Here is a 14,217-nt window from a genome sequence, read left to right as displayed (position 1 = left end):
AACTTTGTTCTGGGCTTGGATCAATGTATCCCTGATCCTAGGAAAGTAGGTAGGCGCCTACCCTAGCCTCAGACTATGATGATGGCCCAAATCAGTCAAAAGAATTCAAGTTCCTCCTAGCTGGCAAATGATCAAGTGGTAGATCTAGAGTTTAACTCAGAATGATCAGGATCCCTGGGTGGCGCAGCGGTTTGGCGCCTGCCTTTGGCCCAGGGCGCGATCCTGGAGACCCGGGATCGAATCCCACGTCGGGCTCCCGGTGCATGGAGCCTGCTTCTCCCTCTGCCTATGTCTCTGCCTCTCTCTCTCTCTCTCTGTGACTATCATAAATTTAAAAAAATAAAAAAAGATTTAACTCAGAATGATCAAGTATGATCCAGTTCTGGTTATGAGGGGAAGCAAAGATAACTCACCTTTAGCATAAAAGACAAAGCCTTGTGAGGAGGAACTCTTTTGCTCTTGTTCTTCTTTCACTGAATGTATTTGTGTGAAGACAAAATATTTGGAGCTCTAGAGGTTATGAGACATCCAGTATGTTGAGGATGGAAGAACAGAAAGAGAAACACCCCAGGCCCTGGATGAAAATGTTGAACCACTGCTCACCACTAGAACCTGCCTACTCCCAGAATGTTTTCATAGGAGATTACATTTCTTTATTACACTCGTACACGGATATTTTGTTTCTTGTCGGGAAAATACATTTTAATAGATTTTCTTGGAAATGTATCATACTTTAATTAGCATCTTAAAGTGACCGTGATGCATAAATCATCAAATGCCATTCATATGAGTGAAAAAAAAAAAAAAAAACTTACCTTGACAAGAGAGTAACGTTCTTCACTGATGCTAATCCATACAGCAGTTTTTCTTTTTCCTGAGCTAATGAAGTTTTCTGGTATTGATCAAGAGTGTAGTTCCATGAAGTCTCATTGCCAGAGTTCTGCATTCCATACCGATATACCAGAAGCCTCAGATTTACAGGAAGCCTAGAAGAAGAAATTGTGCTTCAGAGATTTTATTTCTTCATTTCTAAGTTTGAAGTCCTCTAGAAATGAACACACAGTGAACAGTCACCTTACAGTCCCACTTAGCCACTGCTGAAATAATTGTGTAGCATTGTTCAAGGCTTCTTGATCTCCCATTTTGCATGCAAGCCCTAATACGGAGGCACGGAGCAACCTTAAAAAAACAAACACACACAAAGCTGGGCCAATGAGCACTTAACTTTTTTAACATACACAAACAAATATTAAATGAAATTTAATTTTAAAAATGTAAGAAATAACTTTGTAAGGTGGTCTCCGACGTCATTCCATCCTAGAAGATCTGCAATGGGCTTCACTCGACTTTGGAAGTATTCCTGAAATAAAAGAACCATGTACAATGAGTAATAATTTACTATTCAGCAGTTACTCATTTGTTATAATTTACAGTTTCCCCCCATTGTACTCTTCTCTCCTACTAGTTCAGAGAACTTTGGGCCTCTCCTTAGGGAAGGAACATTTTCAGTTCTTATCCCATTGCAAATTTGCTTTAATCCTGAAGAACAGAACATCCTGGATCATTCTATAATGTTTTATAAAACTTTGGGTAAGTCCCTTTTAACCTCTACTTTTTAGTTAACATTTGTAAGAAATAGAGTAACACTGGACATACTGCACTGAAAAGATTAATCAAATATTGATGAAATAAAAATAGTGATAACCAATATACATATATTGCCTTTGGATTTACAAAGGATGTTTATTTTATATGATCTATACCTATCCCATTGCCACAGGCAGGGAGGTGCTGACATTCCTATTGTACAAAGGAAATGAAGACTCATAAATAAAATCATCAGTCCAAGTTAGTAAGTAGAAGAGCTAGAGATTTGAATCCAGAATTTCCTTAAAATTGCAAGTGTCCTACCAATGTGCTGCAGAAAACACAGAGCAAAGTATTTAGAATAACTATCCTATAATAAAATCTCAATGTGGAAATAACAGCAGTAGGGATAAGGAAATATAATGGTATATTTTAGCAAGAATAAATTCATTTTAACATAGATAAATCCATTAAAAATAGGATCTAGTTAGTATCCTGTCTATTGCAACTAAAATATTAATTCTTGTATTCTAACACTAAAATACATTAAGTGGTACGCCAAACCAAAAACACTGATACATCTCAAGTTGAAAAAAAATAGAGATAGCATCTCTTTGGTTTGACTAGTCATGTCATTATACTTTCCTTTAATTTCACTTGGCCGGCGGATGTGCTTTTGTGTCTTTCAGAAGCTCCTTCCCTCAGAAACCTCCCTATTCTGCTCATGCTGCACATTTACTTGCATAAGATATATCATTAACATCACCTCAATCACAGGGTAGAGTTCTGTATCATCTTCGAACATGCTAATGATATAGGTTACAGCTGAAATTACTCTCTGCCATGGTAAAAACTCTTCTTCCATTTTGAGATACTTGGTCAAGTTTAGAGCCATTTTATAATCTAGAAGTTGAGCTCTAAAGAAGAGAAAAAAAAAATGCCCCTTAATTAAAAACCATAGACTACAAACAAAACAAAACAAAAAACCCCAACCATAGACTAGTACACATTTGACTGAAAGTACTCATATGGAAATCACAGAATTTAGTGTTAATGAGAATCCTTCTATTAAGCAATTAAGAAAATGCATTTATTTTGGGGGGTTCAATCAAAGAGGTTTATTCACAATGATGTGTTAACGCTTTCATATATTCGATAGGAAAGAGGAAAATAGAACATTAAAAAGTACATTTGAAAAATCACTGAGGCCAAATTCTGAATACAACAAAAGCCCTTTAGCTATAGTTAATATTGATGAATAGACACAAGCTGATTATAATTTACAGATGCAGGGCACCTGGGTGGCTCAATTAGTTAGGCATCTCTTGATTTCTACTCCGGTTGTGATCTCAGGGTTGAGGTATCAAGCCCCGTGTGTCAGGCTCCATGCTGAGCAAGGAGTCTGCTTGAGATTCTCTCTCTCCCTCTGCTTCTCCTTCTACCCTCTCCTCCTGCACTCTCTCTAAATATATAAATAAATACCTCTTTAAAAATCATCTATAAGAAAATAATATACAAATGACACATATATCTTATTATAATATAATAATAATATAATAATATACCCTGATAAATATATCTTATTGAAATTACATTTGATATGAAGAGGAAACATAACAATACTCATGAATTATGAATGCTTAAAAATTCTAATTGAACTTATTTTTCCCATTAAAATAACTCCTTTTTAAGGGAGACAGAACATGGAAGACTCCTAACTCTGGGAAACGAACTAGGGGTGGTGGAAGGGGAGGAGGGTGGAGGGTGGGGGTGGCTGGGTGGCAGGCACTGAGGTGGGCACTTGACGGGATGAGCACTGGGTGTTACACTGTATGTTGGGAAATTGAACACCAATAAAAAATAAATTTATTATTTAAAAAATCTCCTTTTTTATACATTTTCAACAATATTGATAAATAAAAATGGATTTTGTTTCTCCACTAAATTTGAAGTTTCTATCAACATTTCAAAGTTTAAAGAATCCAATTTCTTCCTCCTTAAAAGGGATTCTAGAACTTTGTGAAATACTTTTCTCAAAAATCTGTTATGCCTCAAATTTTACCCTAGATTTTTAAAACAGCCTTAGATGGGAATTCTGTCTTTTCAAATTATATTTTGAAAGTTTAAACTGAATAATAAATCTTGAATTATTGAATTAGTAGTACTGATGCATTGAATGCTATTAGGTTTGATAGTATTTTGTGAATGAAGAATGTAATTATATCTTGATTTCTCCCCAAGAGTTTGATTAGAGGATGAACTAGTAGTTTTGGACATAAATAAGAATGGAAATCTTGGGCAGCCCGGGTGGCTCAGCAGTTTAGTGCTGCCTTTAGCCCAGGGCGTGATCCTTGAGACGCAGGATCGAGTCCCACGTCGGGCTCCCTGCATGGAGCCTGCTTCTCCCTCTGCCTGTCTCTCTGCCTGTCTCTCTCTCTGTGTCTCTCATGAATAAATAAATAAAATCTTTTAAAAAAAAAGAACGGAAATCTTTGGCATCATTTGATTTGTACTAGTGAGATATGATAGAGTTTTTTTTTCAGTTCAGAGTGCTAATTTCCCCTATTTTCTCAGGTCCTGATCTTAGTTAGAAAGAATTACATTTTGGAGCATGCAACCTCCCTTAATAAAAGTTCAAATAATATGAAGAAATGGAGGGACGCCTGGGTGGCCAGCAGTGGGGCATCTGCCTTCCGCTCGGGTCGTGATTCTGGGATCCAGGATCGAGTTCTGCATCGGGCTCCCTGTGGGGAGCTTGCTTCTCCCTCTGCCTGTGTCTCTACCTCTCTTTCTCTCTGTGTCTCTTAGGAATAAATAAATAAATCTTTAAAAAATATTGAGAAATGGAGTGTTTTACTAAGAATATTTTTTTAAGTAAGAAAAATTTTAGAATTTTGTGTTGATATTTGAAACTTGAGAATTTTCTAATTTTGACGATTCTCTATTTTTCCTAGGGGTTACAGCAACAACTATGTTCAGTTGGTAATTTTTAAAGGTGTTCATAAAGAATAGTTGTTGCTCTGAGGATCAATTTAGTGAAGAGAATAATGAAAGGTTAGGAAGAACGACAGTTTGGTCAGAAACCAAGTGGTCACCTACATTTTAGGTAGGTGAAAAAATTAGAAGGAGTGGATTTCAGTTACCAGAGCCAGAAAAATTGGCTAATTAGGTAGCATAAGTAGAAGTAAGAAGGGAATCCAATTATCCAAAGGTTAGAGGTTCTGAGGAAATACTATGTATTCAAATGTTGAAAATCGATATCTTATCCTATTGCCTTATTTTTCCAACATGCTTGATAACTATGCAATAAGTCCATTTTGGTATCACTTGTTTTCTTTAAGTCTTGAGTCATATGGTCAGAACATTGGACTGGGAGTGAATTTTTGCTGGTTATTATAGGCATAACATTTTGAGAATTTAGTTGATGGAATTTTCATTTCCCACAAATTATGTTACTCTGTAGCTTCAAATACAAGTGTATTTGATACTCCTGATGAAGAGCAGTATCATTTAGAACTATGATTCTCAAATTTGAGCATCTATCAGCAACACCTGGAAAGTTCATTATATCACATACTCTTCACTCCCACCGCCCCAGAGTTTCTGATTTAGCAGGTTTGGAGTGGAGCATAAGAATCTGCATTTCTCACAGGCTTCTAGCCAGAGTTGATACTGGTGGGACCACATGAGAAGACCTGGTTCTGAGAACAAAGGCATCTATATGCCCTTCTCAGATCCCCTTACAGTGCTCTGTTGGCTCACAGCTGCCACCTTCTTCAAAGAATAGCGCTTGGCCAAATATATCCATCTTGCCTAAGAGGTTAGGCAATCTCCATCCCTTGCCATTAATTCTCTGATTCAGGAATGCAACAAGCCAGCCTGCTTCCCTCAAGTTGGACCCACTCTACAGCACAATTTATAGCTTCCTAGTAGAATCTGGCAAAGCTAGACTCCATCTGAGACCATATCAGGGCTGAGCTTTTAATCCCTGCCCTAACCTGGTTTTCATACTCCTTATCTCATTAGAGTACTCTCTTAATAAACTAAATGTACATGAACCTGCGTTTCATACTCTGCTTCTAGGGATCTCAACCTAAGGCAGCATTCTTATGCAACTTTGAGTCTCAAACTCCATTTGTAAAATCCATAGGCACATAGTAGTTCTGAAAGTCAGATATGGTTAAGCATTTTATTTAATTTTTTAAAAGATTTTATTTATTTATTTGAGAAAAAGAGCAAAGCAGGGGAGAGGGACAGAAGGAGAGGGAGAAGCAAACTCCCTACTGACTAGGGAACCAGACAGGGGCCTCAATCCCGGGACCCCATGATCATGACCTGAGGCAAAGTCAGATGCTTAACTGACTGAGCCACCCAGGTGTCTCACAAATATTTTTTAAAGATTTTATTTATTTATTCATGAGACACACACACACACACACACAGAGAGAGAGAGAGAGAGAGAGAGAGAGAGACAGAGACACAAGCAGAGGGAGAAGCAGGCTCCATGCAGGGAGCCTGATGTGAGACTTGATCCTGAGTCTCCAGGATCAGGCCCTGGGCTGAAGGTGGCGCTAAACCACTGAGCCACCAGGTCTGCCCTCCCACAATTTTTTTTTTTTAATAATAAATTTATTTTTAATGGTGTTCAATTTACCTACATACAGAATAACACCCAGTGCTCATCCCGTCAAGTGCCCCCCTCAGTGCCCGTCACCCATTCCCCCCCACCCCCCGCCCTCCTCCCCTTCCACCACCCCTAGTTCGTTTCCCAGAGTTAGGAGTCTTTATGTTCTGTCTCCCTTTCTGATATTTCCCACACATTTCTTCTCCCTTCCCTTATATTCCCTTTCACTATTATTTATATTCCCCAAATGAATGAGAACATATAATGTTTGTCCTTCTCTGATTGACTTACTTCACCCAGCATAATACCCTCCAGTTCCATCTACGTTGAAGCAAATGGCCTCCCACAAATTTTTAAAAAATCTTCCATCATCTAGAAAAAGCCCAGCCTGATGGACTTAAACTATATAACTATCCTATCACCTGGAGAAGATGGAGGCTATAACTTAAAGTTCCCACCAAATTTGATGGAAAAGAGGACAAATGGGTCCGATGAGAGAAATCTTGCCCTCCTATTTTGGGCTGAGGTACCCAGGAAGTTCGGGGAATCCTATAAAAAAAGGTTTGTTTCTGGGAAACAAACTAGGAGTGTTGGAAGGGGAGGTGGGCAGGGGGTGGAGGTGACTGGGTGATGGGCACTGAGGGGGGCACTTGATGGGATGAGCACTGGGTGTTATTCTATATGTTGGCAAACTGAACACCAATAAAAAATAAATTTATTAAAAAAACAAACAAACAGACAAAAGGGTTTGTTTTTGCTTCACTAGATATGACCTGGAAATACAGTATAGTCCTCAGAGAAGCTGAGTTAAGCAGTGTTTTGTCCAACATCTCTCTTCACTGAGACATTAGAAATGGTCCCGAAAGGTGCCTAGGTAGATGCAACTAATCCCATGTGCTCATGTCCCCCAGCAAAGCCTTTGGTGATGTGGAGAATTTCAACAAATCCCCGTTTGTGTCTGCTCTCCCAGTGTTTACTTGCCAATTAAATTCAGATTTCTGGCTTAACACAGTCTCTTTGCAAACAATTAGGTCTTTTTTGGTATCTTCCTGATTACCCTATTTCTCCTATGTTTAAAAGGCAGCATGAAAGTGTGTGTGTATGGGGGGGCAGGGAGTAGGAGGGTGAAGTTGCTTATCCAGTCCTGCGTTGTGCTCTGGTTACCTCTGCAAACACCTGTAAAATGGTAAGACCCAGTGACCCTAGAGGTCTATATCTTGGTGTGGCTTATGCTCATTTGGTGGTCTTTATTTGGTAATTTGCTCCTCACCTTGGATATCATGAGAGCCACTGCTGTGTGAAGCATGTGTGGCTAAAATTCTGTTTGGATGATTAGCTTAGATGGCCTTTTAAACCATCCTTTGCCATTGTTTCCTCACCTAGAGACTCCTGCTTCCACTCACAGGCTTGTTAGGCAGTGCTCTCTGCTTTCCCTTGTTATTCCTCATCCCTTTCCTGGCTTTAGCAAACAGTGGTTACATAGCACAATAAGCTATTGAAAAAGAAAACCCTAATGTAACAGGTGGACAAAAAAGGATTCTTTCTGCCTCTGTTCTGGCAAGACCCCTTGCCTAACCCCCAAACCAGGCCCTTTGGCCTAAACCCCAAAATAAGATACAGGCCCACCAAGTTGGAACTAACGTGGTGACCCTTTTTGTGACCTTAGCTGATAACCTATCACCAGCTATTAAAAGCACTGGAGAGGCTAGGGGCAGAATGAGACATGTTAAAAGAGGGCTTTGGGGGAGCACTGTCAGGGTATTGTGAATATTCTCCTCCCACAGAGAAGAGGAGGATGCAGGAGGCTTTTCCTCTCACATGAAGCCTAGGAAAAGGGGCTTCAATGAAACCACTTGAAGAGTTGTACCTGCGTATCCTAAAGTTTGAGGGCACAGTGGCCTAGTGTTTGATACTCTGAGAAATCTAATAGATAAGAGACTACGGTTGACTACTGCTCTAATCTCAGAGTGAAGGAGTTAAGACTGTATGAAGTCGCCCATTCTTCCAGACTTTGTTGGGGGAAAAATATATTCATACTTCCTTTGGACCAGATATGGTTCAGAGGTTTTCACTTACCCATCTCAAGGAACTACAAGAGAAAGACTCTTAGCAGTAAAAATGGGTGCAGATGGCAAATACCCCATGAACACAGCACACAAGAAAATGAGCTAGTATTAAACATCTACGAAGTTCACAGAGGACCAAACGTAGATAGCATATGAGGATCTTTCTTCCCTTCACCTGCTCTCCCTCCCTGCTCTCCTCACCTTAGTTCTGGAGGAATCAGAGGCAGTCTAGTGAGTAAGGAGAAGTAGAAGTTCCATGCAGCAAAATGGAGAAGACATTAAGCACCTTGTTCCCACTGTAGGTGGCTGGCCTGAAACCAGCCTGAGTTGAGGGCAGGGAAGAACTTTAAACGAAGTTGGTAACTTTGGTGGTTTTACTGGACTTGACTCAAATTCAAAGACGGGGGGACTTGAAGTAGCTGGGAGAATTTTTATTCCTTGTCTTGAACAAATGTGCCCATCTGGATATTCATCCAGGACAGTAACAGTACTAGCTCCTCTATTTTGGGGATAGGAGAATCAAGAATACATTTATATTTAGATGTGCTCTTTTACCCCTGCTTATGAAACACGATAGTTAACATTTCTTTTTAAACACCCAAGTAGAACTGTATAAATTCTTATCTTATCACAGGTACTAACCTGTTTAACTACGTTTCTCCTTTTTTTCTCCCTAAAGTTTCAGAGTGAACCACACCTGGCTATAGCCAATATTGATGGACTCTACTTCCCTGAGTCCTGTTTTCCTCATGCATTACAGAAGGAAATTGGATGATAACTAAATAGCTCAGGTTATAGCTCAGGTGATTGCTCAACTATTTTCCAGATCAGTTGCTGTGTGATTTTACGTATTTTTTGGTTTTCAAATTTCTTTTACTTTCTTCCTTTCCGTATCTCTCCAAAATTTTACTGGGCTGTGGCCAAGAAACTGGGCAAATGCAAGAAAGTCTTTCAATTGTGTGAATTAATTGCTTTATACACAGTTCCCCAGAGTGACCTGTTCAAGAAGCTTTTACTTCTTAAAGCAAAAAAGAACTGTCTGCATTGTATTATGATGGGAATTTAACCATAAAGATATTGCAGTTCTGTGTAATCTCTAACAGCCAAGATGCCAAGCTTTGGAAAAGGTCATGATGCATTCCTAGGAGAGTTTCCCCCCAAAAGAATTCTTAATAGTTCTATTGTGTTTTCATATACTGATTATCTTCCTTTACCATTTAATTTCCAAGGCCTATGCAGTGTCTGGTACAGTCAAGTGATACACTTTATTAAGCACTTGCTATGGGCCAGACATTGTTTGGGGTGCTTTATGAGCATTATTTCATTTATTTCTCAAATGAGTCTTATAAGATCATCTCCATTTTACTCATAAGGAAATGAAGTCAGTGAGAAGTTAAGAAATTTACTCAAGGTAGGACGCACAGTTAAGTGTCTGCGTTCATGCTCAGGGTGTGATCCTGGAGACCCGGGATCGATTCCCCCATCGGGCTCCCTGCATGGAGCCTGCTTCTCTCTCTTCCTATGTCTCTGCCTCTCTCTCTCTGTCTTTCTCTCTCTCTCTCTCTGTGTCTCTAATAAATAATAAAATAAAATAAAATCTTAAAAAAAATTTACTCAAGGTAATACAGAATCAAGATTTTAATTGTCCCAGAACCTGTTTTATAACCCTATCCATTTCCTCCTTAAAAGATGTCAAGAAGGTTTTCTGACTTCCAGTGTATCATCTAGGAAGTCTGTGTAAAATAGTTCTCCCATGCCTTTGGTGATGGTATACTATCCTTCAGACATGTGGGGGTCATATTTAATGAGCTTCTGCCATGGGCCAGTCACAGTTAAGAGCCAGGAATAAAATAAACAGGAACATAATCTGGGTGCCTCCCCTCACGTAACTTACAATTTGGTAAGTGAGATGGACAGTTAATAAGAAATGATAGTATAGTATTGTGGTGACACACAGGGCCCATGAAAGGGACACCTAACCCAGACAAAGGGGCTAGTGAAGACTTTTTGAGAAAGTAGCATCTCCTTCTCAGTACACTGCTTGTATCTAGGATGAAGCCACTACAAAGCCAGCAAAACCAGTTGGTTGTGTCCCTGGCTCCTACAGTAATCCCAGAAATTCAACAAACACCTGTTGAAATAGTGGTGTCAGACTACTTGAAAACAAAACAAAACAAAAAATCCCAAAGATACTGTAGTTACTACTCCTGCATTTTCCCAATCTATGCTGATTTTTTTTTTCTAAGTGTAGGTTACCTTCAGGCCATGAAAACAAAAAAAGTCGAATTTCTTAAGCGGTACCTTAATTCTGATCAATCCTAGAGCACCCGGTCTCATTCTTCTTACCCTCATGACCTGAACAAGAGTTGACAACTCTAGCCATAAACTCATACAGTGGGCTTAGGCTCATAGAAGTAAGTTAATGAAACACATTATCATTTTATTAAATCAAATTATGAAGGTGCACTTTTGAGCATTTGCAAATGTCACTCAAATTAGCTCAAAGGCTCTGATATAAATGAACCTTACTCAAAGTCAGTAGGGTAGGTGAGTTTTTCTGTGTCTGTTAAGAGTGAATATGAGTATTTCAGCTATGAGGCTTATATGAGTTTTAAAAAAGAGTTAAGGAAAACAATAATGTTATAAATAGTGACTTTGGATATTTTAAACTACCACTAATACTTAAACTTGGCTGCAATTCATCAAAAAAAGAGATTCATGACAAAATCCACTGTTCTTTAAATAGTCCACTCTCCTTCCAAAACTCACCTTGCCAAGGCAAAAGCATCATCTATAAGACTTGCACGGTCAGCAGAAGAAAAGTTCTGAAAACAAAAAGAAAAAGAGGTAAGTAGCACAATTACTAAAGCAAAGCATGTTGAAAAAATTAATATCATCAAGATGCTGTTCTTAGAGCAAAAGTAAAACAATTCACAACCACAACCAATTTTTACTCTTACCTTGTGGTTTAAGAAAAGATTGGTAGCTATCCATTCCCAAGTTGGTATTTCATAATTTACACGATAAAACCCAATATGATCTGGGTTTATTTTGAGAAAAAAATTTCCAGCAGGATTAGAAGAATTCAAAGTGATTCCTGTGGTAGTAAATAAACACTAATGAGAAACATGTTTGCATATGCTGTAAACACAGAGAAATTAGGCCCAGAGGGTCAGAAGAAAAGAAAAGAAAAGAAATATCAGCTCAAGGAGTCAAGTTTGATTGGATTCAAAACCCCAAAGCCTAATTCTTCTTTAGTTGCCTAAGTTTAGAATGTCACTGTAGTGCGTGAGCTGAAAAAGAATAACCAATGTAAATAAGTGTCCTATGGTTTGTGACTTATACTTTTTACTGGTAGAAGCTTGCCAAATGAGTGAAATAATGCTGTGCTTGTCAATCCTCCAATAAAAGAAAACAATGCCAAAAGACAGAAAGGTCCATGCTGTTGGGGGTAGTCCATATATTTTTAATCATGATGGATTAATTACACAAAGAATATTCATTGGGCAGCCTAGGGAGAGGATAAAAATGTAAACATTTAAAAGAATGCTTCATTTTTTAAAATCAACATTTAAATGGATGGAAATGGCTATTGCCTATCAAAATAATGATTTAAGAATCAGTAATGCTTTTAAAATGTCAAGAAGGTTTGCAATAGAACTGAAATCCAAATACAACATTCTTGATTTTGTAATTCATGTCATACTTGCTCTTCTAATTTTATTTATCTTTGTAAAGTCTTCTGTTTCCTTATTTCAATTGATTACATCAATGCTTTTCATCAATGGATTTGCCAAATTAAATCTCTTTCTAAAGTAGCATCCAGTATTTACATAGGGCTCTAGTATATAGATTTTTAGAAATTCAATTAAAGAAACAGAGACTTATGTTTGAGGTAAAAAAATATTCACTTAAAATAATAGCTGTGCTCTGACATGACCAGTATTCATTTGTTGGCATTGCTTTTATATTTTTAATTCATACAGTCTTTTGTCTGCAAGGACAACATACAATTTAAATAATAAGTGAGCAGCAGCATCACTGCAAGAGTGATGGTGGTGGTGCAGGAGGGTGATAATAAAATCCTTTTTTTTTTTTTTTTTTTTTTTTTACAAATACAGGCTATATTGGAGGATGCTGGGGGGAGGGGCACAAGGGCCATCAGGGGCCATGTCAGTCCTCTTTCAGGCTCCCGAACAGGGCGGCCAGCACACTCTGCTGCTTCAGCCGCACCTCGTTGGGCTCCAGGTCCATCTCGTCCTCATCCTCATCCTTGCCCAGCTCAATCTCCTCGGGGTTGGCTTGCTGCACCAGCTCAGCCAGCCCCTCCCAGGAGCTGTGGGAATGCTTTGTATTGTTTAGAAATTTCAAATAGTTTAATGTAGTGCAACATAGGATGTGATACTGGAAGATGGAAGATGAGGCTGTAAAGAAAGTCCAGGGCTTTGGAGTGCAAGAGCCACGTGCCATGTAAAGGAATCCATCTTCTGATACATGGTTAAATAGAGAGGATTTTTAAGCAGGGCAATAGCATGCTCAGATCTGCTGTCTAGAAAGACAATTTTGATGGTGGTATGAGAGAGATATTGGAAAGAGGTTTTAGAGTCTCTTATAATAACCTATGGCAAGAGGGAATGAGACCCTACTCTAATGTGGAGGTAATGAAAAAGAAAGAAGGTGATGTTTTCATGACACATCTCAGGTCAAATCAGCAGTCAGTTTTCTTACTAGATGTGGACGGTCAGAGGAGGGGAAATGGCTTGCATGATGGGATGAATAATGATGTTGCCATTGCAGAATAGAGGAAGGTGAGTTAGTTTGGGAGGAAAGAAGATTTAAATTTTGAAAGTGTTCACATGGTTTGGAAGATATCCAGGACACAGTAGTTTTTCATAATATGAGTAAGCTCTTCAACAAGACAATACATTTTTTTTAGGAATGTTCAGAGTAGGTACTTGACAAATTATAAACTTTTACCTCACTCATGTAGTATTTATCTTTCTTTGTCATTTTCCCATGGACAAGTTGTTGAAAGGAAGCTAATCTTTTGGCAACCGTACACTTTGAATGTTTGTATCTGGAGGAGAGCCTCTTGCTAAGCGCAGAGCCATATGTTTTAGGAAAAAGACCATGAACTTTTGAGTCTGACAGATCTAGGATAAAACCGTTGCTCTGTGACTAACAAGCTGTGTGATCTTGGCCAAATCACTTGACCTCTCTGTGTCCCCATTCACCATAGGGAAATCGGGATAAAAATCCCTCACAGGGCTGTTGTGAAGATTAAATAAGATAACATTGGTAAAGTGTTGGTCACACAGTTATTTGTTCAACAGATGGTAGCTATCCTCATTATTATGAAAGGGGATATGCCGCAGTTCTATAAATAGCAAGGCGAATATAAATAACATTGAGAAGTTCCTGGCAATCCATCTAAATACTGCAGTATTTCAGTGTGCTTTATATATACCTAGTTAAGCCTGTCTAGAGTTACTGTGATTTTTCTCACTTTATAGATGAGGAAGCTGAGATCCAGGAAGTCAGTAGTTATGGACTTTCCAAGTTCATGCTACTTTCAAAACAGTTGTCAACAGCAAAATACTGTTGGATTGTTTAGTTACATAGTGAAGTAAGATAGGACTAAAATACTGGTGCCCATTCCTGGCATCACATGGCAGTCGGGGCGTATGTTTCCTCTTGTTTCTCCACTTACTTTTAACTGTTTTTCTGATTGTCACGGTCCTGTGTGTTCCTTACAGTTCCAAATATGTATTTGGAAAATACAAAAAATGTTTAATGAATATAAAAATTACCCACCACTAGTTAACATAATGTTTTTGTCTTCTGCATGTGTTCCCTCCATATATGTGCATAGATGTGCACACAATACACATAATGGGACTTTCCTGTTTTTAAGATTCATAATCCTTTTCATTTGAAAGT

At 38.6% G+C, this 14,217-nt stretch overlaps 1 protein-coding gene and 1 long non-coding RNA gene across 11 annotated transcripts in view; one reads left to right on the top strand and one right to left on the bottom strand.

The window, feature by feature from the left end:
• The window catches only part of ENPEP (glutamyl aminopeptidase), an 87,610-nt gene that overhangs the window by 13,456 nt on the left and 59,937 nt on the right, over positions 1-14,217 (bottom strand). Inside the window, exons 12-17 of the mRNA XM_072810534.1 lie at positions 11,238-11,374; positions 11,047-11,102; positions 2,354-2,504; positions 1,287-1,360; positions 1,075-1,179; positions 816-986 (exon numbers count right to left, since the gene is read on the bottom strand). Coding sequence (XP_072666635.1) covers positions 816-986; positions 1,075-1,179; positions 1,287-1,360; positions 2,354-2,504; positions 11,047-11,102; positions 11,238-11,374 — 694 coding nt within the window. The remainder of the gene's footprint in view (positions 1-815; positions 987-1,074; positions 1,180-1,286; positions 1,361-2,353; positions 2,505-11,046; positions 11,103-11,237; positions 11,375-14,217) is intronic.
• LOC140623819 (uncharacterized) overlaps positions 1-14,217 on the top strand; it is a 126,208-nt gene that overhangs the window by 54,646 nt on the left and 57,345 nt on the right. The window lies entirely within an intron of this gene.

This window comes from Canis lupus, chromosome 33 (genome assembly GCF_048164855.1).
Source record: "Canis lupus baileyi chromosome 33, mCanLup2.hap1, whole genome shotgun sequence".
NCBI classification, from domain to species: domain Eukaryota; kingdom Metazoa; phylum Chordata; class Mammalia; order Carnivora; family Canidae; genus Canis; species Canis lupus.
This window is presented reverse-complemented; position numbering and strand designations above follow the sequence as displayed.